Genomic DNA, 24,890 nt, shown 5'->3' with positions numbered 1-24,890 from the left:
TTGGAATTACGATATAGTGGAGCCAGGCATGATAGCACATGCATTCAATCCCAGCACTTTGAAGGCAAAAATCAGGCTGATGTCTGTGAGTCCAAAGCTAGCCTGGATAACATAGCCAGTTCCAGAACAGCCAGAGTTACATGGTGAAACCTTGTCTTAAAATAATAATAACAATAATAAAATTATTGTTTAAAGATTTAGGTGTGGTGGTGGTACATGCCTGAGGTCCCAGTTACTCAGAAGGTTAGGGAAATTTTTTCATTTCCAGAACAGCCTAAGCATTAGGCAAAATAGCATATCTTTGTCTCAAGGATAAATACAACAAAAAGGAAAGATAGGAATGTTGAAGAAGCATTTTATCGTAAGTCTCTCTGCCCAAACTCCCCAGTGCTCGAGGTGTCCTCTGAGTCAGGGCTCTTCTCTTCCCCAGCAACATTCCTGGCATAGCAGGACTGGGGTGATGTGGCAAGGTGTGGAACGGGGCAGAGCAGAATGCGTGGGCTTGGTTCTCCTGAGGAAATGGAAAAGGGTGTTCATTGGTACATACTTTCGGGAAGCAGGCATTTGGTGAGCTCAAAGTGGGGCCACCCGTTCCCTCTCGAGTTCCTGTGAGTAGGTTTTATCAAAGCACCTCTTCCCTGCTTTGTACAAGGTCCTCGATTTAATTCCTGGCCCTGAAAAAAAAAACAAACAACAATGAAAGAAACAGTAAAAGAATGAGTACCTTATTTCATTTAGTTAGTCTTTCATTAATTACCTAGCCCCAGCTTTATCCCAGGTACTCAGAATTCCTAATACAGACAGATTCAACCTCTCTCCTCACGTGGGATGTACCTCAGTAGTTGAGCCCTAGCATTCCTGGAACCTTGGGTTCAATTCCCAGCAATGAAGAAAAAAAAAAAAAACACCCAAATGGAAAAAAAAAATTTTCCTTCAACCTAGTACCATGAAACAGTCAAAATACCAAGGCAGACCAGTTCAAGACTGGCCTTGTTACTACTGCGTTCCAAGGTAGCTTGGGTTACACAATAAGACCCTATCTCATAAAACAAAACTCTGTGGGTAGAGGTATTTGCCATCCAGCCTGTTGACTTGACTTTGTGTCCCAGGGTCCACATAGTAAGAAGGGAGAGCCAATTCCTGAAGTTGCCTTTTGACCTGACATGTGAACACAGACACACAGTTTAAAAATGTAATAAAATTTTTAAATATATTCTTTAAAATGGGCCTGACAGTGGTGGTTCTTGCCTTTAATCCCAGCACTTGGGAGGCAGAGGTAGGTGGATCTCTGTGAGTTCAAGGCCAGCCTGGTCTACAGGACAGGCTCCAAAGCTACAGAGAGAGACCCTGTCTTGAAAAACCAAAAAAAAAAAAAATGCCAGTTATAGTGGTGTATGCTTTTAACTCTAGCACTTGGGAGGCCGAGGCAGGCAGACCTCTATGAGTTCAAAGCCAGCCTGATCAAGAGAGAGAGTTCTAAGACAGCCAGAACTACATAGTGATACCCTGTTTCAAAGACAACAACAAAGCAAACAAACAAAGAAAATAAAAGTTTACAAACAAATAGGGACAGGACCATAAATCACTGGAATAAAATTAATAAGTATTAGCATGGAATTGTCTGAGTGCTATATTTCTTTTGTTTTAATTTTTTATTTATTTTTATTTCATGTGCATTGGTGTCTTGCCTGCACGTATGTCTGTGTGAGGGTGTTAGAGCCCCTGGAATTAGAGTTACAGACATTTGTGAGCTGCCATGTGGGTGTTGGGTATTGAACCCAGGTCCTCTGGAAGAGCAGCCAGTGCTCTTAACCACTAAGCCATCTCCCCAGCCCATTGAGTAGTGTATTTCTTAACTGTATTTTCAGAACAAACCATGAAAACAAAAGTTGACACAGTCTTGACAACACAGACTATTTGAATTTGGAACTATTTCCGAGACTCTAGGAAACACCCTTTCCATGATTGTGGAAGCTGTGTCTAGAAAGAGAAGAATGGGTGTTTGGGAACTCCTCACCGTCCTATGATAGAGAGGGAAGAAATGCTAAAGCAAAGGGAACCCTGGAGTGACAGAGAGCTGCGTGGTAGGAGAGTGACACCAAAACCGGACAACGGAGCCAGAGTTAGATCTGCAGAGATAAGAAGACAAATGTGAGGGACCTAGATCAGTGGCTCTCAGCCTTCCTAATGCTGTGACCCTTGATACAGTTCCCCATGTGCTGATAGCCCACCCTAAAATTATTTCCATTGCTACTTCATAACTGTTATGAGTTGTAATGTAAGCATCTATGTTTTCTAATGGCCTCAGGCAACCTCTGAGAGAGGGTCGCGACCCACAGGTTGAGAATCACTGACCTAGACATTTATGCTAAGGGTAGCTTCCTGCTAAGGTTTACTATAAACTTACTAAAGCTGTGCTGAACAGCTCCCAAGAGTTGTAGCCTTTCACCTTAACAGTCACGCCTCACTTTACAGGTGAAAAATGTGACGTTCAGAAATGGACAGCCGCCTTTCCGGAGAGTAGTGTGAGTCACGCTAAGTCTATGGATTTATTTTGTTTCGTCCAGATCTCCCAATTCAGTCTTCCTGCCAAGCGCTGAGATTACAAGTCTCAAATACCACACTGGGCTTTTGTTGGTGCTGCCGCTGTTTGTTTTTCTTATTGTTGTTTTGAGGCAGAGTCACATTTTGTAGCCCTGGCTGACCTAGAACTTGTTTTGTAGAACAAGCATAGATCTCCAACTCATAGAGATCCCTAGCTTCTGCTTCCTGTGTGTTGGAATTAAAAAGGTGTGCAGGCCAGGGACTTAGTTGCTTGTGGGTTGATGCTGTTTTTCTTTCTTTAGACAAAAGCTTGCTTTTGCTTTTTGGTTTTTCAAGACAGGGTTTCTCTGTGTGACAGTCCTGGCTGTCCTGGAACTAGCTCTATAGACCAGGCTGGCCTTGAATTCACAAAGATCCATCTGACTCTGCCTCCCCAGTGCTGGGATTAAAGGCCTGCGCCACCACCACCTGGCAACAAAAGCTTCCTATGTGACTGAGGCTGGCCTGGAACCTCCTATGGTTGTCTAGGCTGGCCACAAATTGTGATCTTCCTGCCTCAGACATTCAAATCCTAGAGGTTACAGATGCCCGCCACCACCTCTGTTTTTAAGGTTCTGTTCTGTTTGTTTGTTTGTTTGCTTCAAGATAAGGACCTCTTTGTGTAGCTTTGTCTGTCCCAGAATTCCTTCTGTAGCCCTGACTGGCCTGGGACTCAGAGATCCACCTGCCTCTGCTTCGCTAGTGCTGGAATTAAAGGTGTGTTCCACCACCAGCAGGCTTCAAGTTCTGTTCTTAATGACAATAACATTGGTTTTGAACATGCTAGCGATAAAATCCAGGGAGCATATATGCTAAACAAGCACACTTCCACCCAGCCTTCTTTTCATATTTTTAAATTTTGAAACAATTCTACTGTGCTAACTAGGCATGCGTTGAATTTGTGATTCTTCTACCCTATAGTTGCGGAGAGTATAGGAGTAACTGTCATTGCAGTTTTAGAGGAAGTGAAAAAGCCAGAATTTTTAGAAAGGCTCCTGGTATTAAAATCTGATGGGGGAAAGGAGCTTGGTGAGGAGCCTTTAATTCCAGCACTCAGGAGGCAGAGGTAGCAGACTCTGTATGAGTTGGAGGCCAGCCTGCTCTGCATACAGTTCCAGGCCGGTCAGGACTATACAGTGAGACCCTGTCTGAAACAAACAAACAAACAAAAAAGTGGGTGGCGTAGAGGGGAATTCCTGATATTATTCCTAGGCTCTGCCTAAGAGTGGCCAGGACAGCCTTGAGGAGAGGATTTAGAGGCTGGATTTAGAACCGCTCGACACTCGGCTGCTTTTGCCTGTAGACGCCGGACTTCCGCCATTGGCTGCCGCGCATAGGAACTAGTGTGGAGCGCCGATCTCCGCGAACCGGCGCTGAGCTAGGGGCTGCGGATGGCAGCCCTCTCTCCGTGGGCAGCATGAGTTTGGCGGGGGGCCGGGCCCCTCGGAAGACCGCTGGGAACCGGCTTTCCGGGCTCCTGGAAGCCGAGGAGGAAGATGAGTTCTACCAGACGACTTACGGGGGTTTCACAGAGGCAAGAGCCGGGCCCAGGAAGAGGGAGGGGAGGAAGCGGAGGCTCGAAGGGAAAAACCCTGGACAAAGAAGAAGGGGGCGGGGAGTAGAGAGGTGTTCTGAGAGCTAATGCTCCTGACTGCACGGCGGAGTCGGGAGGAACACTGTGTGTCTCTCTGTCTTTGTGTCTGTGTGTCGGCTTTGCAGTTTTCTTGTTCTGCTGTCGGGTTATTTACAAGAAGAAACCACTTCAGAAACAGAAGCTTAATTAGCATACTCCGTTTGCAGCTTTCAAACCCCTGTACAGTATTCTTAGATGACCCTTTTATTGGCTGTTCTAACAGAATCCCTATTTATTTTCATCATAGAAACAAAATTTTGGTCTAGTTAAATTTGGCTTCTTTTCATTATCTGGTTGGTTTGTAAGGTCTGTAACATTAGAGTTCAGTTTTTTTACGTCCGGGGCTGACTCTTGGCTAAATTTTTATTAACAGAAACTATTCATTGATTGAATATATGTTGAGCACCCAGGTCAGCGTACCATATGTGATAGGTTGTGATGGCCCCTTGGAAACATTAAAAACTGCCCCGGAGTTGGAACTATAGTTTGTGGGTTAGTGATAGACCACTTGCCTAGTAAGCCCTAAATCCTGTGTTACCAGCTCCATCTTGCAGGGGAATTGTCTGGATTCTCAGTCAATTAATACTTTTTTTTTGTAGGTTTTTTTTTTTTTTTGACTCAAGTATCTTAATACTTTATGATAAAGACTTAAAGTCAGGGAAATGTGAGATGCTATGGTAACAGGTGAGAGGTTTGCATTTTGTTTTTTTTTTTTTAATTACATTTTATTTGTGTGCATGCAAATGAAGATCCGAGGGCAGCAGGAATTCGGTCTCTCAGTCCATCCTAAGAGCCCCAGGCATCAACCGGGGTGGTCAGGGTTGTACAGCAGATTGCTTCACCCACTGAGCCATATGAAGGCCCCAGAGTGGGTAAGGATAAGCACTCACGGGGAAATTTAAACAGAGGACGTTATAAAAAGCAGACCTTGGTTGGAGGAAGAGTGGGGGAGAAGAAGATGAAATAGAGTGTGTGGAGGCACTGGAGTCCTGGCCTGAGACCAAGGTGGCTGCTTTTGTTCTCTGGGAGAACAAAGATTGGTATGGCTAGAGGGTGTAGACCTCAGCTGAATTTGTTTTGGTTTTTGTTTTGTTTTGTTTTGTTTTGTTTCTTAGAGACAGGGTTTCTCTTTGTAACAGTCCTGGCTGTCCTGGAACTCACTTTCTACATGGCCCTGTCTTGGAGCTCACTATGTAGACCACCCTGGCCTCACAGGCATTCTCCCCCCTTCCATGCTTCCATGCCCAGCTTAGGTGCCCCCTCCCAGGAATACCACCTTCCATGTAGCCCTGGAGCTCGCTTTGTACACCAGACTGTCCTGGAAGTCAGAAATTCACCTGCGTTTCACTCTGAGTGCTGGGGTTCAAGGCGTGCGCCACTATGCCTGGCCTTATGTCGTTTTTTTTTTTTAATGGGTTTACTTAGCCAACCTCAAAGTTGTGGCTGCCTTTTGCCTCAGACTCCTGAGTCCTGGAATTGCAGGCACTTGTTACTGCCCTCGGTGTCCCCCTCCCATCTCCCATCAGATACCATGGGACAGGGAGGCAGCATTAAGCAGGTTGACTTCTCATCTCGAGGTCTGAGATGAGGCATCAAAGTTCCATCATTAAAAATAAAACGGAAAAAAGATTACTCTAGAGCTGGTAATCTCAGGGAGGTGGACAGCCGGGTCATCTCCAGTTCCAGGCCACCTGGACTGTGTTACCAGTCCCGACCTGACTCGTGTGTGTGTAAAACTAATGAGATAAGCGTAAAGAGGGCAGGGACAGAAAAGAAACATGGACAAGGGCTAGCTGAGGATGTCACTGTTGTTCAGGGCTAATTTGCTTAGCGTGCCTGAAGACCTGGGTTCCATTCCCAGCACTATGGGAAGAAGGGAGGGTATGGGACAGTGTTGTAGGGTTGAAGGAAGTTCTTTGAAAAAAAGAGTAGACAAGACTTTATGACTAACTAGGAGCTTCTGTGTATACAGCTTTAGTAAACTAGTTTAAAATAGATCTCTCTTCATCTGTCCTCCAATACTCGTTTTCCTCTTCCTGTCATTTTATGAGATGTTACTTAATAGGTACACTTCATGCTTCCAAGAAGGATTTAAGAAAGGTTAAAGTAGAAAATTAAGAGCAATAAAAATAGAAAATGAGCAAAACGAAATACGTTGTATTAATGTATGAAATTTTCAGACTAAGTAAAAATATTAATTTTTTTTCAAAAATCAGAAGTAATTGTGCCAAGAATCTATGCTAAGATGGAAATGGCATTTGATCGCTGTGAGCTTCCTAGCAGCCAGACTGAATTTGCCCTTTTGTAACACTGAAGTGTACAGTGTATTAAGAAAGACAAACTTATTTAGCATTAAATTCTTGGGAGAATTTCTTATTATTTCCTTACATGAGGTTCAACTAAAGTAATCATGGATTTGGTGGATGGAGAGCATTCTGGAAAGGAGCCCAGTGCTGCGACAATAAATCCATAGTGTAGTAGAGACATTCAGATTGGGTGCACTCGGGACTTGATCCACCACTCTGGTGCTGTGGCTTAAAGCAGAGTAGGGCTGAGGGAGTTAATGTGTTCTGAGTCTTTCACACAGCAGCCCGGAAAAATGGTGGTCATTTGTGCTGGACTGAACTCTGGCTGGCTTGGGGTTTCAACCATTTGTTATTTGCTTGCTTTGGCAACATGTGTACCACAGTTAATCCGCTAGTTGAATCACTGATTGAAGAGAGAGCACTGCTTGAGGTACCCGGTACAGCTGACTTCCCCCCTTTCCAGTGTAGCTGCCATTCAAATCTTAACCTGTACTACCTCAGGTTCTGTACTCTAGTCCTTCTCACACCCACAGCTCTCAGATATTCCATGTACGTACCCCAAATCCTCAGCAGCTTCCATTATCTATAGTAGTATTCAAATGGTTTTCTGTCCCAACACAGATGAAGAACACATTTCACTCAGTAACTACCTCAGCACTGATGATCAGCAATGGGATAGGTCAGGAGATGAGGGGGTTGAGAGCTACCGGCCATCAGATTAAGTTATAAGTTTATTACTTTGACATTTAAATTTTCCCAAGGGGCTGGAGTTGAGATAAGAGCAGTTGCTGCTTTTGCAGAGGACCTGGATTTGGTTCCCAGCACCTTCATGATGGTTCACGGCCATCATAACTTTTTTATTTTCTTTGATATTTTGAAACAGGGTTTCTCTGTGTAGCTCTGCCTTCCTGGAACTCGCTCTGTAGACCAGGATGGCCTTAAGATCACAGAGATCTGCCTGCCTCTGCCTCCCAAATGCTGGTAGTAAAGGCGTGCGCTGCCACCGCCCGGCTCATTCATAACTCTTAATTTTAAAGGACCTGATTCCCCTTCTGGCCTCCTTGAGCACTAGGTACACACCCACACATGCACATACACACATGCAAGCAAAATATGTATCCACGTACAATAAATATGTTTCTCCACTGGGAAAATGGTAGGCTTCTTTTGAACCTAGAGAACAGTCATTGTTGGAACTAGAGCAGTCAGCTAACATGCTCCTCTTTTCCTTTTCATTTTTGCCATTTATTTGTGGGGGAGGGTCATGTGCCACCCCTATTCGTGAAAGCCAAAGGACAACTTGGCTAGGCGTTGGTTCTGTCTACCAGGTGGGTCCTGGGATCAGGTCTTTGGGCTTGGTGGCAAGCTTCTTTACCTGCTGAGCCATCTCACTGGCTTTAATACAGTTTTGTGGCAGGGGAAAACTCTGTGCTTGGGTCTAAATCCTTATCCCATAAAGAGCTGTGTGTGTCTGCCTTCCCACCTACCTGTGATTCATTCTTCCCTCTTGGCTGTTTTAAACACTACCATGTATTAAATCAAGACTCATGTCCTTTTTGTCCTTCAGGGTAGTACAGGTTCAGCAAGCTTCAGTTAGCTCACATCTGGCTCACTACCGTGAGACTGTCTTTAGAAAAACAAAGCCAGGTCCTGGAGAGATGGCTCAGTGCTGAAGAGAATGCACTGACACTTTTCCTGCGCTCAGTGCTCAGTGCGCTGTCTTCTGAACTCTGTAGGGGCCTTTGCTCACCCAGCAGACCCACACATAAATAAAATCCTGAAGAAAGAGATGAAAACTTTCACAGCCTCTGGCTTTTTGTAAAGGAGTAAAGTCTAAAGTTTAGGCTCTTGGACCGCCAAGCTGTTCTGACTTGCAACTTTTTTTTTAGCTTAAGCATCTTTAATGGAAGTTGTATATGAGACACTTCTACTCCTGCCTCTTCTCAATCGTTTCTTCCTGTGTTTGTCCTTCTCCTTTCCTACTGTCGAGACGTGGCTTCCCTTTCATGATCTTTTGTGGTCTTTGTCCAGCTTTAGCTTGGTGCTAACCACCTTGCTGGGGTGGATGCCCACGTGGACAGGTATGCCATTAGCTTTTCCTCACTGCACTCACTCAGTGTAGATGGCGTATTTTTCACTGTACTCTTGGACCACTTTGCCAACCTGCTGGCCTTTGTATTTGGACAACCTGAACTTCATCTTCCTATTGAATGGGAAGAGATTGAACATTGTACCTCTGCCTCAGCTCTTATAAAGAGGGGAAGACGAAGCCGGGCTGTAGTAGCACACACTTAATCCCAGCACTCGGGAGGCAGAAGCAGGCAGATCTCTGTGAGTTCGAGGCCAACCTGGTCTATAGAGTGAACTCCAGGACAGCCAAAGCTACACACAGAAACCTTGTCTTGAAAAATCAAAAAGAAGAGGGGAAGACATGATCCTTCTCCGAATGTGAGAAGGTGCACCGAAATGCCATTTGAGGTTCTTCAGTCAGAAGTCTGACTGAATTCAAAAGGATTGAATTTCATTTTGGCGGCTGTAATCAGCAATAGCCACAAAAGGTTACTGTTGTTTTGAGTCAGGGATTCTCTAAGTAGGTCTAGCTGTTCTAGAACTCACTGTGTGGAACAGGATGGTTTCACAGAGATCCGCCTGCCTCTGCCTCCCGAGTGCTGGGATTAAAGGCCTGTGCCACTAATGCCCAGTTTGCAGTTTTGTTTTGTTTTTTTAAAAAAACAAAACAAAAAAAAACCACCAGTAGGGATTGAACCCAGGGTCTATCACATACTAAGAAAGCACTCTACCATTGAGCTGTAGTTCCAGCCAAAAGCGAAGCCCAGACTGTCCTCAAACTCATGATCCTTCCTGGTATGTGTCACCACATTTGGCTGTTTTTGTTCTTATTTGTGTAGGGGTTCTTATTTTTATTTCATGTATTATTTTTTTAAATTTTTGTTTATTTTTGGTTTTTTGAGACAGAACTTTTCTATATAAAAACACTGCTTATCCTGGAACTTTGTAGACCAGGCTGGTCTCAAACTCACAGAAATCCTCCTACCTCTGCCTCCTGAGTGCTGGGATTAAAAGTGTATGCCATTTTATTTTATTTTTATTTATTTATTAAAAGTGTATGCCAATTTATTTTTATTTTCTGTATGTGGTGGATGTTTTGCTTATGTGATTATTTTTACACAATGTATGTACTGCTCGTGATGTTAGAAGAGATAGGATCCCTTGGAACTGGAGTTACAGGTGGTAGTCAGCTGCTGTGTGGGTGCCTAGACCTGAACTCAGGTCTTCCAAGAGTGCATTAGTGCTGTCTCTCTAGCCCCGCTGTCTGTGTTTTCGAGACAAGGTTTCATGTTCCTCAGGCTGGCCTCAGACTAGCAACATGGCCAAAGATGGCTTTGAATTTGTTTTTGTTATTGTTGTTTTTAAGTTTTTATTTTTATGTACATTGGTGTTTTGCCTTCATTTGTGCCTGTATGAGGGTGTCAGAGCCCCTGAACTAAGGCTACAGACAGTTGTAGCTGCCGTGTGGGTGCTGGGAATTGAACTTGGGTCCTCTGGTAGAGCAGCCAGTGCCCTTAACCGCTGAGCCATCTCTCCAACCCACAGTGATTTTGAACTTGTAATCCTCCTGCATCCACCTACTTAGCCTGGGATTGCAGTTGCGCAACCCTACACCCAGACAATGCAGTGTTGGGGATTGAATCCAAGGCTCATTCATGCTAGACAAGCATTCTACTAACCGAACTATGTCCTCAGCCCCCATTTAGCTGTTTTGAGAATATCATCTCTTCTAGTCTAGGCTTGATCTGAGCCACTAATTAGCCAAGGAATTTTATGTTTCCTTGTGTTAGAACGTACTTATTTATTTGTGTTTTTGTTCCAAGTCTCACTCTGTAGCTTATGCTGTCCAAACTTCACTGTGTAAACAGGTTCCCTTCAAACCCACAGCAGTCTTCTTGCCTAGGCTTCCTGAGTGTGGGGTTATAGTCATGAACCGCCATGACTCATGGCTCAGCTTCAGCTTTTCACAGCTGTGTCCTGTCCTTCAGTAAATGAGGCCAAAGCACATCTTTTAGATCCCCAGCAACTAATAAGGTATTACAGTTGATAAGACCAGTTGTCTGTAACTCTGGGAGGCAGTGGTTCTCAGCTAGGAGCCATCGTCTGGAAAGGCTTTGTCTCTGGGGGTGAAAAGCTAAGTAGGAAAGACTCTAAGAGTCCCTGTCAGGGGAGTGAATTAATCCACTTCCTCCCCAAGAACGTTAACGGTGCCTGCCAGTTCTCATCTCCCTTTGTCCTCAGGAATCTGGAGATGATGAGTATCAGGGAGACCAGTCTGATACGGAGGATGAGGTAGACTCTGACTTTGACATTGATGAAGGAGATGAACCATCCAGTGACGGAGAAGCAGAAGAGCCAAGAAGGAAGCGCAGAGTTGTCACCAAAGCCTATAAGGTACAAAGGAACCTTGGTGTACAGGGTGAACACAAAGGTGAACCTTTGTGTGTACAGGGTAGGGGGGTGTAGGATTCGGGTGGGGTTTGTTTTGTTTTTTGTTTATTGCTGTGTAACCCTGTCTGGCCTCAGACTCAAGGATGTTTGCCTGCCTCTGCCTCCATGTGCTGGGGTTAAAGGTGTGTTGTGCTCTTTGGACTACCTTAATTGTATTCTCCTCTTACTGGTTTTCTCTGATAAAGTCCTCACCTTTACCCTTATCTCTTATGTTTTCTTGTGTCTGATTCTAATTTGTCCCCAGGAGCCTCTAAAAAGCTTGAGACCTCGAAAGGTCAGCACCCCAGCAAGTAGCTCTCAGAAGGCCAGAGAGGAGAAGGCACTGCTGCCCCTGGAGGTACAGGATGACGGCTCTGACAGTGAGTTAAAATGTTCTGTGTTAATGTTTACTAAGGTAATAACTATTGTATGTAAGGAGAATCCTGTCGATGTGTATACATGTGCCTGCTTGTGTGCACAGATGCTGCATGCAGAAACAGATGAGCTAGAGTTACCATTATCTGCGGGGAGGTTGTTATATGTGTGCCAGTGTCTGAGCTGCAGTGAGCATGATTGCTCAGCAAGCACTTTAGCGACTGAGCCGGCTCTTCTGCTCAGGAAATCCTTATTCATAGAAGTGGACCGGGGTCTGATGGTGCAGGCCTGTAATCAGAACTCTCAAGAGACTGCAGCAGGAGAATCGCAAGTTCAAGGCCACCCAACAGTTGAGTGAGAATGTCTCAAAATAAAAAATATGTCTCGATAGGTAAAGGTGTTTGTTGCCAAGCCTAATACCTGAGTTCTGACCCTAGGACCACATGGTGGAAAGAGAGAACCAAGCCCTGAAAATTCTCTGATTTCCACATGAGCTGCCCCCCATAGATGAATGTAATAAAAAAGGTTAAGGTACTAATATAACTATGAAAAGGTGTGGAGATGTAACCAGTGATAGCATACTTAATCCCCAATACCACAAAAAATAAAAAGACTAAAATATTTAAGAAAATCTGTATACAACTTAATTCTTAAGTCATTAAAAAAATAGTAATCCACAGAATGAAACAGGGTATGATGTTTACAATAGATGATGTGACTAAAGGCTGTAGACATTATTTTTATTACGCTTGCTAACATTTTTATAAGCTTAAATTATTTTTTAAATTTTTACCTACATATTTTTTGTAAATTTAAATTGTTGAGTTTGTTTGTTTGGTTTTTGGTTTTGTTTAATTTTTAGCTGGGCATGATGGCACATGTGTTTCCTCCCAGTGCTCCAGAGGCAGAGGCGGGACAACTCTGAATTCAAGGTCAAACTCGCCTGTGTAGTGAGTTCCAGGACAGTCAGGGCTACATTGTTGGAAGCCTGTCTAACAAGAAGGAAAAAAAAAAAAAAGGAAAGAAAGAAAGGAAAAAGAAAAAAGAGAGAGACTACAGAAATGAATTAAAAGATTTCTTCCCATCTCACTTCCTGCAGGTCGGAAGTCTATGCGGCAGTCTACAGCCGAGCACACACGGCAGACTTTCCTTCGGGTTCAAGAGAGGCAGGGACAGTCGCGGAGGCGGAAGGGTCCCCACTGTGATCGACCACTCACCCAGGAGGAGCTGCTCAGGGAGGCCAAGATCACAGAGGAGCTGAACTTACGATCACTAGGTCAGTTGTGGTTTTAGGAGAGGAGGTGGAGACACTGAGGCCACAGGAGAAAAGCTGACACCTGCAGGACCAGAGGAATGGAGATTTGAGGCACAATAATTAGAAAGTTCACATTTAATAGTCCCAGCTTGCCGGGTGGTGGCGGTGCACGCCTTTAATCCAGCACTTGGGAGGCGAAGACAGTCATCTCTGTGAATTCAAGGCCAGCAAGAGCCACTTAATGAGAGCATGCCTCCCTCACAGACAAACAAGGGGAACTGTCCTCAGGAATTGTATCTTAGCTGGGAACTGGACAAACTCTGTCTGGTCGTGATGTCAGGGTGAGGAGCAGGTTGCCGGGCTGTGGGGTTGGAAGGAATATGAGAAATGAAGGGGTTCCTATCACCAAGCCTCTGCCTACCTGAGATTCTTCCCATAGTGAGTGAGTAAGGACCCTGTGTATTCGAGAAAGGAAGGACTTCTGCCAGAGTGGCAGTGGTTAGATTGATAATTCAGATCGTAGGACAGGGCCCATGAGATCTATGATGGCTCAGCCAGTAAAGGCACTTGCCAGCAGCCCCATTGACCTGCGTTTGATCCTTGGAATCCGCGTGATATACGCAGGGAACTGACTCCATAAAGTTCCCTCTGACCTCTGTATGTGTGTGTACACACATACACAAACATTCATAAATACATAAATGTAATTTAAATAGACCATGGGCCAGAGCAAGAATGTGGGGAAAAGGAAAACTGATCATTTCCTCATTTCTCCTTTGCTCCGGAAGAGACCTATGAAAGGCTTGAGGCTGACAAAAAGAAGCAGGTTCACAAGAAGCGGAAGTGCCCTGGGCCAATCATCACCTACCATTCAATGACAGTGCCGCTTGTTGGGGAGCCCGGTCCCAAGGAGGAGAATGTGGACGTGGAAGGGTGAGTGGCTCCCGTGTCCCTGGCTTCTCCCCCATCACACTCCTCACCGCACATCTCGGATCTCATCTTTCACGCTGCTCATCCCTTGCCTGTAGCTCTGGCTGGCCTGAACTCACTATGTAGCCCAGGCTAGTCCCAAACTCATGATCTACCTTAGTACTTAGTACTGGGATCACAAATGTGAATCCCATGCCCAGTTTTTATTTGTTTGTTTGTTTCCTGAAACAAGGTTTCTGTCTGCAGCCCTGGCTGTCCTTGAACTTGCTCTGTAGACCAGAGCTGGCCTCAAACTCACAGAGATCCGCCTGTGGGGTTAGAGGTGTGCTCCCCACCCAGCATTTTTATTTTACTTATTTCATGTTAAATGTGTGTCAGTGTTTTGCTTGCAAGTATGTGCCCACTGAGGCCAGAAGAAGGGGACAGATAACCTTGTAGCTGGAGTGGAAAATTGTGTGAGCCACTCTTTGGGCTCCCATGTCCTCGGGAGAGTAGCCAATGCTCTTTTTTTTTTTAATTTATTTATTATGTATACAGTGTCCTGCCTGCACGCCAGAAGAGGGCATCAGATGTAGTTGCTGGGAATTGAACTCAGGACCTCTGGAAGAGCAGTTAGTGCTCTTAACCTCTGAGCCATCTCTCTAGCCCAGTAGCCAGTGCTCTTAAATACTGAATCATCTTTCCAGCCCCGTGCCCAGTTTTTTTGTTGTTTTTGTTTGTTGTCTCTGCAGTGACTTGAAACTCAGGGAATCATCTTCCCTCTGTCTCTTGAATACTGATGTTACAGGCATGAACCACCACACCCAGCCTGACTTCTTCCTCTCTCTGCCTCTTGTCTTCTCAGCATTTTGTATTTTCTGTCTTTTGCCCTCAGACTTGATCCTGCTCCTGCAGCTTCTGCATTGACCCCGCACACTGGGACTGGAGCTGCTGGCACTCCTGCTCACTGCTCACGCACCTTCATCACATTTAGTGATGATGCAACATTTGAAGAGTGGTTCCCCCAAGGGCGACCCCCGAAGGTCCCTGTGCGGGAGGTCTGCCCAGTAACCCACCGTCCGGCTTTGTACCGCGACCCTGTAACAGACATACCCTATGCCACTGCTCGAGCCTTCAAGATCATTCGGGAGGCCTACAAGAAGTACATCACTGCCCACGGACTGCCACCCACTGCCTCGGCCCTTGGCCCCGGTCCCCCGCCCCCTGAGCCACTTCCTGGCTCTGGGCCCCGGGCCTTGCGGCAGAAAATTGTCATCAAATAGACGCTTGCTCCTTAGAAACGTCTTTCTTCTGCTGACCTGGGCTCACAGGTCCGTCGTTCCCTTTGTCCTCGGGCACCTTTGCTCTGGGTTTTGTTTTGTTTTAAATCATTTCCTTCCCTAGTTCATTCTGGTTTTGTTTTGTTGTTTTTTTAATTCTAATAAAATGGTGAAATCCCTTTTGTGTGGTGTGTAGGGTTGGAGGCAAGATATGAATGTGTTAGTGTATTGGTATATTTGGGTTGTTTAGTTTTGTTTGTGCTAGCATTGAACAGCCTTGTTCATGCTGGACAAATGGTTTGCCACTGAGATACCCCCTCAGCCTTGTATGTTTTCTCCTTCTTTCCTTTCCTCTTCTTTTTCTCTCTTTTTTAAGACAGGGGTCTCTACCTAGTCTAAGCTGGCCTCAGGTAAGATCTCCAAGTGCTAGAATTGTCTTGGCTGTCACACACGTCCCTATATCTTTTTTATTGTTTTATAGCACTTGTTATGAACTTTCAAATCATCTTTTTTTTCAAACCTCCACACAGGGTTTCTCTGTGTAGCCCTGGCTGTCCTGGAACTTGCTCTGTAGACCAGGCTGGTCTCGAACTCATAGAGATCCACCTGCCTCTGCCTCCTGCGTATTGGGATTAAAGACCTGTGCCACCACCACCCGGCCTTGTTTTCTTATTTTTAAAACAGAAGTTCTTACTAAATTGTCCTGGTTAGTTTCAGACTCCTGGGCTCAAGCAGTCCTTCAGCCTCAGCCTTCCAAGTGCTAGGCCTAGAGGCAAAATCGCGGTCCCTGCTTTGTCCTTTATTAGTACATATTTATTATACAAAGTAATTGGCTTCATAAAGATACTTTTGTTCGATCCTCTCACATATTTTTATTATACTTACCTGGGTTGTTATCCAGGCAAATGTAAACTTGATCCCGTCCCTTGGGGACCTGACAGAGGCGCGCAGTACCAACTCTACTTAGATGTAAAGGTTCCTTTAAGAGACAGGCTCCACCCACTCCCGCTCTCTTTCTGCTGTGTCTCTGAGAAGGCAGGTCTCTGTCCCTTTCTTTCTCTTCCTCTCTCTTTCTCTCTCTCCCCTTTCCCAGTAAACTTCCTTCCCATTTAAGCTCTGTTTGATGGCATGTTTGTCCCCTGCCATGTGATCCACGATCCCATCTCACACTACATATCATTACATGGGTTGTCCATAATTAATTCTAAAGTATTTGTTCTTTCAATTAAAGTTAGATACCAAATCAAAATCCTTATGTTGAGAGTGTGTATGTTTGTGGGTGCATGTGCACTTGCAGAGGCCACCAGTGTCTTCTGTAATTCTTTCTATTCCTTTGAGCAGGGTCTCCTGAGCCTGGGGTCATGCTTTCTAGGCTATCAGAAGCCAGCAGCCTCCAGTGATCCTCTGTCTCTGCCGTCCACAGAGGGACGTGGGTTACAAGCATGTGTGAAATGACCAGCTTGTTACGTGGGTGCAGGAATGTCAACTCCAGTCCTCACAATTGCACAGCAAATAACCACTTGGGCCATCTCTAGCTCCCACACCCCTTTAAAAAAATGTTTTTTAGTCAGGCAGTAGTAGCGAATGCCTTTAATTCCAGCATTTGGAAGGCAGTGGCAAGTGGCTCTCTGTGAGTTCGAGGCCAGCCTAGTCTACAGAACAAGTTCCAGGACAGCCAGGGCAACACAGAGAAACCCTGTCTCAAAAAATAAAAAACAAAACAAAAAGTTTTGCTATAGTTCATGCTGTTCTCCATCTTGTAGCAGCCCTGCCTCGGCCTCCCCTGTGGCGGGAATATGGGTGTGAGGCCCTGTCTGGCTTCACTGACATACCACCTCATGTTCAGTGCTTTGAACGGAGCAGGCTCAGCGCAGTGGGAGTCATCTGGTTCTCCCCTGGAGGACTCTGCTTGTAGGGAAAGGTGTCATGGCTGGTACTGGCCACTAGAGGCTCTCAGGGCTGGGCAAGGTATGGGGTCTGTGTATATGTGATCTCCCACCACTCCCCACCTGGCCAGAGCTAAAATAATAAAATGCTGAGCTCACTGTTCCCCCACTCTCTCCCCCGGCACCAGGCTCCTCCTGCTGACCGGGACGGTGCCATAGTAGAACAGACGGACCAACTGACAAGGGGAGGTGAGAGGTGGCAATTAGAACTGGTGGGTGGGAAAGAGGGGTCTTGTGGGTGAGGGCCTGGTGGGTGATAGGAGGAGTGCCTAGGAGAAGTGAGCTGTGTGTCCTTGCCTCTGTCACTCTGTGTTTCTGCCACTTCCCTGTCTTGACTCTGTACGGCTTATGTTGTTAATGTCTCCCTTTCAGGATCATCTTCCATGTTAAGCATGATGTGTATGTAGAGCTCGGGAGCGTTTTTCACACTGTAAAAGACTGCAAGCTTCCTCATCCCACCACCCCATTTAGAAGGCTTTTTTTTTTTTTTTTTTTTTTTTTTTTTTTTTTTTTGTCCAGAGTTCTGGTGTCACCTTTCTGGTGACAGATTATGGGAACCGAATGCCTTCTGAGGCCATTTTGCCCTTCTCCCAATCTGGAAGTGCCCCAGCTTCTAAGCCTTACTTTCCCTCACGATTTAGAATTTTAGCAAATATAAAAAGTAAGATCTTGGTCCTTTACAATAAAGGAGGAAATGAGGATGGCATACGAGGCCGCCAGTCCAACCCAGCCATTCTTCCTCACTCACCCAGTCTTGAAAAAGGCCTGGGTATTGGGGAAGAGAGGAGGAATTTCCCTGGAGCTCAGTCACCCCCTCCCACCTTTCAGTAGGAACTGGGCATGCAGCCAGCTGTGCTGGCAGGGCCTCCAGCAGCTGTGTCAGGGCAGGAGACACTGTCGGGTAAAGTAGGGGAAGGTGCTGCCAGTATTTCCCCATCACACAGTGGGTGCACAGACCCGGCCTGGAGCTTAGACTCCCCAGACAGAATGGCTGCAAAGTGCAGAAGGAAACGGTAACAATGACGGTCTAATCTTTCCATCCCCAGTAGACCCTGCTCTCCAAGGTGTCTAGTTCAGTGTTCTAACCATGGCTGGACTTCTGTGTCCTCAGTGTCCATGTTCAACACCTTTTCCCATATCCCTCCAGGCTGTGAGTGTCACACGGTGGGGAGGGGGTAGGGGCCACCATGTCATCATATCAGAAGGAGTTGGAGAAATACAGAGACATAGATGAAGATGAGATCCTAAGGACCCTGAGCCCCGAGGAGCTGGAACAGCTGGACTGTGAGCTACAAGAAATGGACCCCGAGGTAAGGGCACCAGCACAGGGGTCAGGGCACCCGCACATGCAGAAGGATAGTGGGTGCTGGGTGGGTGAGACCAGGGAACCAGCACAGGGGTCAGGACACCCGCACATGCGGGAAGGATAGTGGATGCTGGGTGGTGGCTGAGACCAGGGCTACCAATAGGACCTGGAATCCTAGAAGGGCCAGGGAAAAGATGTCTGGAGAGCTCCTGATTTGTTCCCCAAAACTCATCCCTAAGAATATGCTCCTGCCAGCTGGACTGAGACAACGTGACCAGACAAAGAAGAGTCCAACAGGGCCACTAGACCGAGATGCCCTATTGCAGTACCTGGAGCAACAGGCACTAGAAGTCAAGGAGCGTGATGACTTGGTGCCCTTCACTGGCGAGAAGAAGGGTATGGGCACCCTAACATCTATGCCCTACAGAAAGCAAACGGTTGTCCCTCGCACCTTTCCGTTCGCTCCCCTCCCCCTTCTGGCAGCCATCTGTCAGGGACTCCGGTGCTGGACACCTGCATGTTAGTTTGTTCTCTTCTATTTTTGTTATTATTTTCAATATTTTTTTTGAGGTAGGATCTCACTGTGTAGCACAGGTTGGCCCTAAGCTACCAGTCCTGCTAGCCAGCTTACCAAATGCTGGGATTATGGACACACACTGCCTCACTGGCACATACTCTTCAGTTTTTCTGAGAGTGGAGAGGACAGGACTCAAGGGTCCTGTGCTTGTAGAGAATTCAGGCTTCAGTCTGACCCTACCTGGAGAAGGAAAGGAAGGTGGATGCTGTCATCTTGGAAGAAATTACCTCTTTCTGAACTGTCCTTCATCCTTCTATCAGGGAAACCCTATATTCAGCCCAAGAGAGAAATCCCAGCAGAGGAACAGATTACGCTGGAGCCCGAGCTGGAGGAGGCACTGTCCCATGCTACAGATGCTGAAATGTGTGACATTGCAGGTGGGCAGCTGGGAAGTTGAGGAAGGTGGAGGATAGGGCTTGTGGCATCTTTATCTTGATATAGAACTAGAGGGAAAGGCCCAAGCCAGAACATGGACATCCGAGAAAGCCTAAGGCAATGGTTTTTAGCTTTTATTTGTTTGCTTGTACACTGGTTCATTCTTTTTTTTTTTAATTTAATAAGTTAACATCCCAAGAGCAACCTTCCAGAGGTTGTGAAGGCAGATGAGGGTGGAACTCTTCTGGCTGAAAGCAGCAGAGGATCTTCTCTGCAGATGGGTCTCACCCTCTAGCAGCTCCTCAAGGGACTCCCTGGGCCCTCTCAGGTTCTAGAAATCACTCCAAGGCAGGTGCATGGAAGAGACTCCTGGAGCTGAGGGAGGGTGAGAAACTCCGCCAAGAGTGGACGGTCAGGCTGTAGAACTGCTTTAGGAGAGAGGCAGGAGGCAGGCCTGTGGCAGGTACCTTAACTGCCATGTCTCTCTGCTTACCTTCACCAGCCATCCTGGGCATGTACACACTGATGAGCAACAAGCAATACTACGATGCCATCTGCAGTGGGGAGATCTGTAACACCGAAGGCATTAGCAGTGAGTGTGCTGGGGGAGCATGCCATCCCGACCCCTTGAGCTCCGGGGGCTGAGGAGGCTCCAGTGTGAGACATGGTGCACGAAGGTTTAGAGGGCCAATGGGGAGATGTGGTGAGGGATATGTTGGGGTTCCCTTTCTGCTCTTATCCCCACCAGGTGTGGTACAGCCTGACAAGTATAAGCCAGTACCAGATGAACCGCCAAATCCCACAAACATTGAGGAAATGCTAAAGAGAGTACGAAGTAATGACAAAGAGCTGGAGGAAGTGAACCTTAATAACATACAGGTATTTGACTCCCATCCCCAAATCGTAGCAGGAATACTGTTGAGGCGTGAGGATCTTTAGTCCCCATCCTGTGTCCCTTAGGACATCCCGATACCCGTGCTCAGTGAGTTATGCGAAGCAATGAAGACGAACACCTATGTCCGGAGCTTCAGTCTGGTGGCCACAAAGAGTGGTGACCCCATCGCCAATGTAAGGCTGGCTGCTGTCCCCGGTCCTCTTCCCATACCCTGTCATGCACTCCTGGCAAGGGCTGTCTTTCTGGGTCACACTAGGGGGTGCTGTTCCCATCATGAGTTATAGGGCAGCCCTCAGAGATCCTGTACCCTTACCTCTCTGGCTCACAACTCTGAAGTTCCAACCTCCTCTAGTAGCCTCGATCCCGCCAGTGATCTTAATCTTCATGCTTTCACCAACTTCCCAACCCAGGCTCCTCAGGGCTGTGTCCCTCCTGCTCCCCTTCTGCCTCTCCTCAGTCACCTATGAAACTGTCCCCAACCCTAACACAAGCCCCTACCACCTAGGCGGTAGCTGACATGTTGCGTGAGAACCGTAGTCTCCAGAGCCTGAACATTGAATCCAACTTCATCAGCAGCACAGGGCTCATGGCTGTGCTGAAGGCTGTTCGGGAGAATGCCACTCTTACCGAGCTCCGTGTAGATAACCAGGTCGGCATTCCTTTCCCCAGGGTCATTCATTGAGTTCCTCCCTGGGCAGCTTATTGGGTAGCAAGGGGGCCAGCACTCCCTTCACCTCCTCCAGAGAAACAAGACTCTTAACTTCCTGGAGGCCCGTGGGCTGGGATGAACAACCATAGGTATCTGATAGCTTTTGCCTCTCTCTCCTCAGCGCCAATGGCCTGGTGATGCCGTGGAGATGGAAATGGCCACTGTGTTAGAGCAGTGTCCCTCTATTGTGCGCTTCGGGTACCACTTTACACAACAAGGACCACGAGCTCGGGCGGCCCAGGCCATGACCCGGAACAATGAGCTGCGTGAGTAGCTGTGGAGCCCCCGTGTAGAGACGAGGGCAAGTGCCGAGATGGGCGGTCCCGAAAACAGACTTAGTGACGAAGGCTTGGGTAGCTGGCACACACGCGGAGAGGAATGAGCGGGAAACAGATACAAAGTCCGTCTTCCCCCAGCACACATCTGGAGAGAAGTGGGTGGGAGCTCGGCATGACAGTACCGCCCAGAAACACGTCCTTTTATTTCTCAGTGTGTGTTCTTGATTTGCTGTTAACATGGGACAGGCCCCTCAGGTGGCCTGGGGCAGCAGTTTATAAGTCTAAGGAAAGGGAAAGAGAAACACGCCCTTGCCAAAACAAGAGATGAAGCTGTGCTCACCATTCTCCCTTTACAGGTCGCCAGCAAAAGAAGAGATAGCGTCACCCTTCCTTTTGCTAACAAGAGATGAGAGCCCTGGACACATAAATCCTCATCTCTCTTCCCTTTCCTGTAAATAAAATCCCTTTTGTTCACGCCGCCTGTCTTCTTCCTTGGGTTGGGGTGGGAATCTTGGCGCTACCCCTCAAGGGTTACTGCCAGTTCATCAAGGGATTATTTATACTCTGGGGATCAGCAGGCAGGGAGGTTCAGGTTACTAGGAAGAGGGGGAGCTCTGTCCCTTGTGTTCCCCATAAATCTGCCAAAGGCTTCAGTCTCTTCACAGGGCACTTGGCCACAGTGCTCTCTGCAGACAGAGGTGGCCAGAGCCCCTGTGCCCATTGGCCGTCCACATGTGAGCTGAAGGAAAGGGACTGAGGGTGGAGGTGGGGAGGGAGTCAGACTACACGAAGGGCAGGGACCTCCTCCTGACAGACTTATTAATAGGGCACCGGGCTGAATGCAGCTGACGCTTGGCAAGGCTTTGGTAGAGAGTGGGGGAGGGGTCAGAGTGTGGCGAGCCATGGACACTGCAGGAGATCTGAAATCCTAAGGTCGAACAAGGAACCCGACTCGAGGACCATTGGGCTCCCAGGACCCACTACAGTTTATCGTGGAACAAATGGGGAGCGGGGTTGTTAGTCCACAGGGAGATCAGGGGGCTCTTCCTCATCCGAGTCAAATTCAACATTCTCATCTTTTATCCATCGGCCTTGTCCATCTGGGACCCATCCCGAGCTGGAAACATCAGAGAAAAGACAATGGGTCAAAAAAGAGGTCTTTTTGTTTGTTTGTTTTTCAAGACAGGGTTTCTCAGTGTAGCTTTGGAGTCTGTCCTGGCACTCACTCGCTTCTGTAGGCCAGGCTGGCCTCGAACTCAGAGATTCACCTGCCTCTGTAGGCAGAGACTGCTCATTCGTTTCTTGGCCACCCAGACCCGAATAATCACAAAGAAACTATATTAATTACAGCACTGTGTAGCCAATGTCTCAGGTGTATTTCTAGCTAGCTCTTACATCTTAAATTGACCCATTTCTATCAATCTATATATCACAAGGCTGTGGACTACTGGTAGGCGGTAGGCATCTTTCTCCTTCAGCAGTTACATGGTGTCTTCCTGACTCTGCATACTCTCTCTCTCACTCTCTCTGTTCAGATTTCGCACCTGGCTTTGCTCTGCTAAGCCACTGACCGAAACAGCTTTATTCATTAACCAATGGTAATCAAACATATTCACAGCATACAGAGGAGAATCCTACATCATTCTGCCTCCCAAGTGCTGGGATTAAAGGTGTGTGTCACCACTGCCCAGCAGGGAAGAGTTTTATGAATAAGGTTCATGGTGCTGATTTCTAACCCCAGGACCCACAGGGTAGAATGAAAGGACCAACCCCTATAAGTTGCCCTCTGACTTACACAAGTGTACCCCAACATAAATAAATAAATGTAATTTAAATAAAAAGTTACTGGTGATTAAAAAAAAAAGCAGCTGGATTGGTTTGAAAAGGGCGTGTCAGGGAAAAATGAAGGAAACCCGAAGATCGTGATTGGTAGACTAACCTTCGGAGGGTAAGGTAATGGTTCAGGATTCGTCGTTTTGTGGGGCTCATGGGAGCAGATGACTCTTTGGCATGTGATCCTGCCTTAGGCTCGGGTTCCCTACTGATCTTTGCACTCTGGAGTCCAACCTCTGGGGCTGGCAAAGGAGAACTGGAGACAGAGGGAGCAGGGGCTTCCGGTCTGTGTAGAGAAGAACCCAAGCCTTGCAAAGCACTGAAGGAAAGCAGCAGCTCGCCATGCCTCCCAAGCCCTCAGCAGTGCTTCCTGAGCTGAGCTCCTGGACTGAGACGGGACAGGGTCTCACTATGCACCCAGGGCTGACATGGAATTCACTCTGTAGACCAGGCTGGCCTTGAACTCACAGAGATCCACTTGCCTCTGCCTCCCGAGTGCTGGGATTAAAGGTGTGTGCCACCACTGCCCAGCTCAATGTTAATAGTCTCCACTTTCTAAAATTTATCTTAAAAGTCATAAACTATCATTTTTCTTTAAACAGCTCCACAATACAATATTAGCATTGCTCAGAATACACTTTGGAGAGCAATAACTTTAGAGCCATCTACTTCCTTCTACCTTTTCCCACTCGGGTTTCCAAGTCCAGACCTGTGTTTCCTCCGGCAGCAGCTGTTATAGTGGGGAGCTCTGTGCAGAGCACTCTGCGTGATCAGTCGAGTCTGGGTTAGCAAAGGCGCCTGTTTATGGAGGAAAGGGACAGATCAGAACTGCGAGAGCAAAGGTCCCTTCAGACCTGCTGCATGCAGTAGTCCTGCCTGAACACCTGACCTGACCCGCTCTCATACCTCAGCTTTGTTTTCTGTCTTCAGGTCATTCTGCTGTCTTGGATTTTGCCCTGTTTCCTTGCCTGCCTGCTTTTTGCCATAGAAGAGTTTCAGACCTGAAAAGCAAAGGGGATGCAAAGCACAACAGCAGGGGGTTTGCTAAACATCAAGAGTTTATTCTCCACCAGTCTTCCCTCCCCTCCTTCCCCTATACTTACTGGACAGATGCTTCTTGCCTGCACGGTGGGCAGTCAGCATGGCCAGGGTGTCCAGTACTGGGCGATGGGGGCAGATGGCACACGCAAAGCTACAGAAAGGAGAAGCGAAGTGAATGATAAACCCGTGTGAGTTCCAGAGCAGGTGGTGGGGCTGTTCCTGCTGGGGCAGAGGCTACGCCTGTCAAAGCACTCCACCAACACCCAGGTCTCCTGCTCGCCACCTCTTCCAATCGTCACTTCCCACCAAAGAATCCTACCATACTCCTGAACTACTCAGTAACAAAAGTTTGTTGAGCCTCTGATCGCAAAACCCCAGGCTTGATCCACTCTTCACGCTCACCGTCCATCCCGCAGCATCAGCGCCTCATCCTCTGGGATGTAACTGGCCAATAAGTCTCCAACTCGTCGTTTCTGCAGAGAGCAGGACAGGAGAAATGAGGAAGTGGGACGGGTGAAAGGGAAAGAAAATGGATAAAGAGTCAAATGGAACGGGGCCATGCAGACCATAGGGTAAGAAGAAGGCATCACTCAGTTCTGGTCCCCTAACAATGCAGCTTAAACTGAGCAGTCTTTCAGTCTCTCTTTCTTTCTCCCTCCCTCTCTTTTTGGTTTTTCGCGACAGGATTTCTTTGGGTAGCCTTGGCTGTCGTAGAACTAGTTGTGTGGAATAGGGCCTTGGCTGTCGTAGAACTAGTTGTGTAGAATAGGCTTGCCTCGAACCTCAAACTCTGCTTTTGCTTCCCAAATGCTGGGATTAAAGGCGTGCGCCACCATTGACCGTGGTCTGACTCACACTAGGGCTTCTTACTTTTAGCACATTGAGCTGACTCCAGTCGTCCCCTTCTCTCTTGAAAGACATCGCAACTGTGAGTCCCAGAAATAACAAATTCTTCTACGCCGACTTCGCTTCTCCTTCAGGCCACCGTAGGAAGAGTAGGTTATCGCTTTCTCTGCTTCCTGTCTTTTTCAGGTTGAGCCTGTACTTCCGAGGATGCATTTCCACGCATGCACCGCGCGAGCCGGAAGA

At 47.1% G+C, this 24,890-nt stretch overlaps 3 protein-coding genes across 4 annotated transcripts; 2 read left to right on the top strand and 1 right to left on the bottom strand.

Moving 5' to 3' along the window:
- The first annotated feature begins 3,920 nt into the window (after positions 1-3,920).
- Vps72 (vacuolar protein sorting 72 homolog) lies at positions 3,921-15,020 on the top strand. Its single transcript, XM_087897782.1, has 6 exons — positions 3,921-4,117; positions 10,834-10,986; positions 11,288-11,402; positions 12,497-12,673; positions 13,441-13,585; positions 14,457-15,020. The coding sequence occupies exons 1-6, from the start codon at positions 4,001-4,003 to the stop codon at positions 14,842-14,844; spliced, it is 1,095 nt and encodes a 364-aa protein (XP_087753908.1). The 5' UTR covers positions 3,921-4,000; the 3' UTR covers positions 14,845-15,020.
- A 2,277-nt stretch (positions 15,021-17,297) lies between these two features.
- On the top strand, positions 17,298-21,404 carry Tmod4 (tropomodulin 4). The gene is made up of 8 exons (XM_048427856.2): positions 17,298-18,097; positions 18,333-18,489; positions 18,931-19,047; positions 19,548-19,637; positions 19,794-19,924; positions 20,006-20,113; positions 20,446-20,589; positions 20,771-21,404. Exons 1-8 carry the CDS (start codon positions 17,975-17,977, stop codon positions 20,921-20,923), a joined length of 1,023 nt encoding a protein of 340 aa, XP_048283813.1. The 5' UTR covers positions 17,298-17,974; the 3' UTR covers positions 20,924-21,404.
- Scnm1 (sodium channel modifier 1) lies at positions 21,101-24,860 on the bottom strand. 2 transcript variants are annotated; one of them, XM_048427850.3, is made up of 7 exons: positions 24,672-24,860; positions 24,204-24,274; positions 23,864-23,952; positions 23,667-23,761; positions 23,440-23,558; positions 22,867-23,046; positions 21,101-22,044 (listed from the first exon to the last, which is right to left on the bottom strand). In XM_048427850.3, the coding sequence occupies exons 1-7, from the start codon at positions 24,720-24,722 to the stop codon at positions 21,945-21,947; spliced, it is 705 nt and encodes a 234-aa protein (XP_048283807.1). In that variant the 5' UTR covers positions 24,723-24,860; the 3' UTR covers positions 21,101-21,944. The 2 variants fall into 2 exon arrangements, with proteins under 2 accessions (XP_048283807.1, XP_048283808.1); XM_048427851.3 differs by having other exon boundaries at positions 23,470-23,558.
- Between the last annotated feature and the right edge of the window lie 30 nt (positions 24,861-24,890).

Source organism: Myodes glareolus, chromosome 17, assembly GCF_982192425.1.
Source record: "Myodes glareolus chromosome 17, mMyoGla1.1, whole genome shotgun sequence".
NCBI lineage: Eukaryota > Metazoa > Chordata > Mammalia > Rodentia > Cricetidae > Myodes > Myodes glareolus.
The sequence above is the reverse complement of the archived record's forward strand: the minus strand, read 5'-3'. Positions and strand labels throughout refer to the sequence as shown.

Excerpts from the sequence above, each read along its gene's own strand:
- Vps72 (XM_087897782.1), top strand. The coding sequence starts at position 4,001 with ATGAGTTTGGCGGGGGGCCGGGCCCCTCGGAAGACCGCTGGGAACCGG. Across the intron at positions 10,987-11,287 it reads TTGTCACCAAAGCCTATAAG|GAGCCTCTAAAAAGCTTGAG; the intron begins GTACAAAGGAAC and ends ATTTGTCCCCAG. Across the intron at positions 11,403-12,496 it reads ACAGGATGACGGCTCTGACA|GTCGGAAGTCTATGCGGCAG; the intron begins GTGAGTTAAAAT and ends CACTTCCTGCAG.
- Tmod4 (XM_048427856.2), top strand. The coding sequence starts at position 17,975 with ATGTCATCATATCAGAAGGAGTTGGAGAAATACAGAGACATAGATGAA. Across the intron at positions 18,098-18,332 it reads TACAAGAAATGGACCCCGAG|AATATGCTCCTGCCAGCTGG; the intron begins GTAAGGGCACCA and ends CTCATCCCTAAG. Across the intron at positions 18,490-18,930 it reads CTTCACTGGCGAGAAGAAGG|GGAAACCCTATATTCAGCCC; the intron begins GTATGGGCACCC and ends TCCTTCTATCAG.
- Scnm1 (XM_048427850.3), bottom strand. The coding sequence starts at position 24,722 with ATGTCTTTCAAGAGAGAAGGGGACGACTGGAGTCAGCTCAATGTGCTA. Across the intron at positions 23,953-24,203 it reads CTGATGCTGCGGGATGGACG|CTTTGCGTGTGCCATCTGCC; the intron begins GTGAGCGTGAAG and ends TCCTTTCTGTAG. Across the intron at positions 23,047-23,439 it reads GGAAACCCGAGTGGGAAAAG|ACCGGAAGCCCCTGCTCCCT; the intron begins GTAGAAGGAAGT and ends TTCTCTACACAG.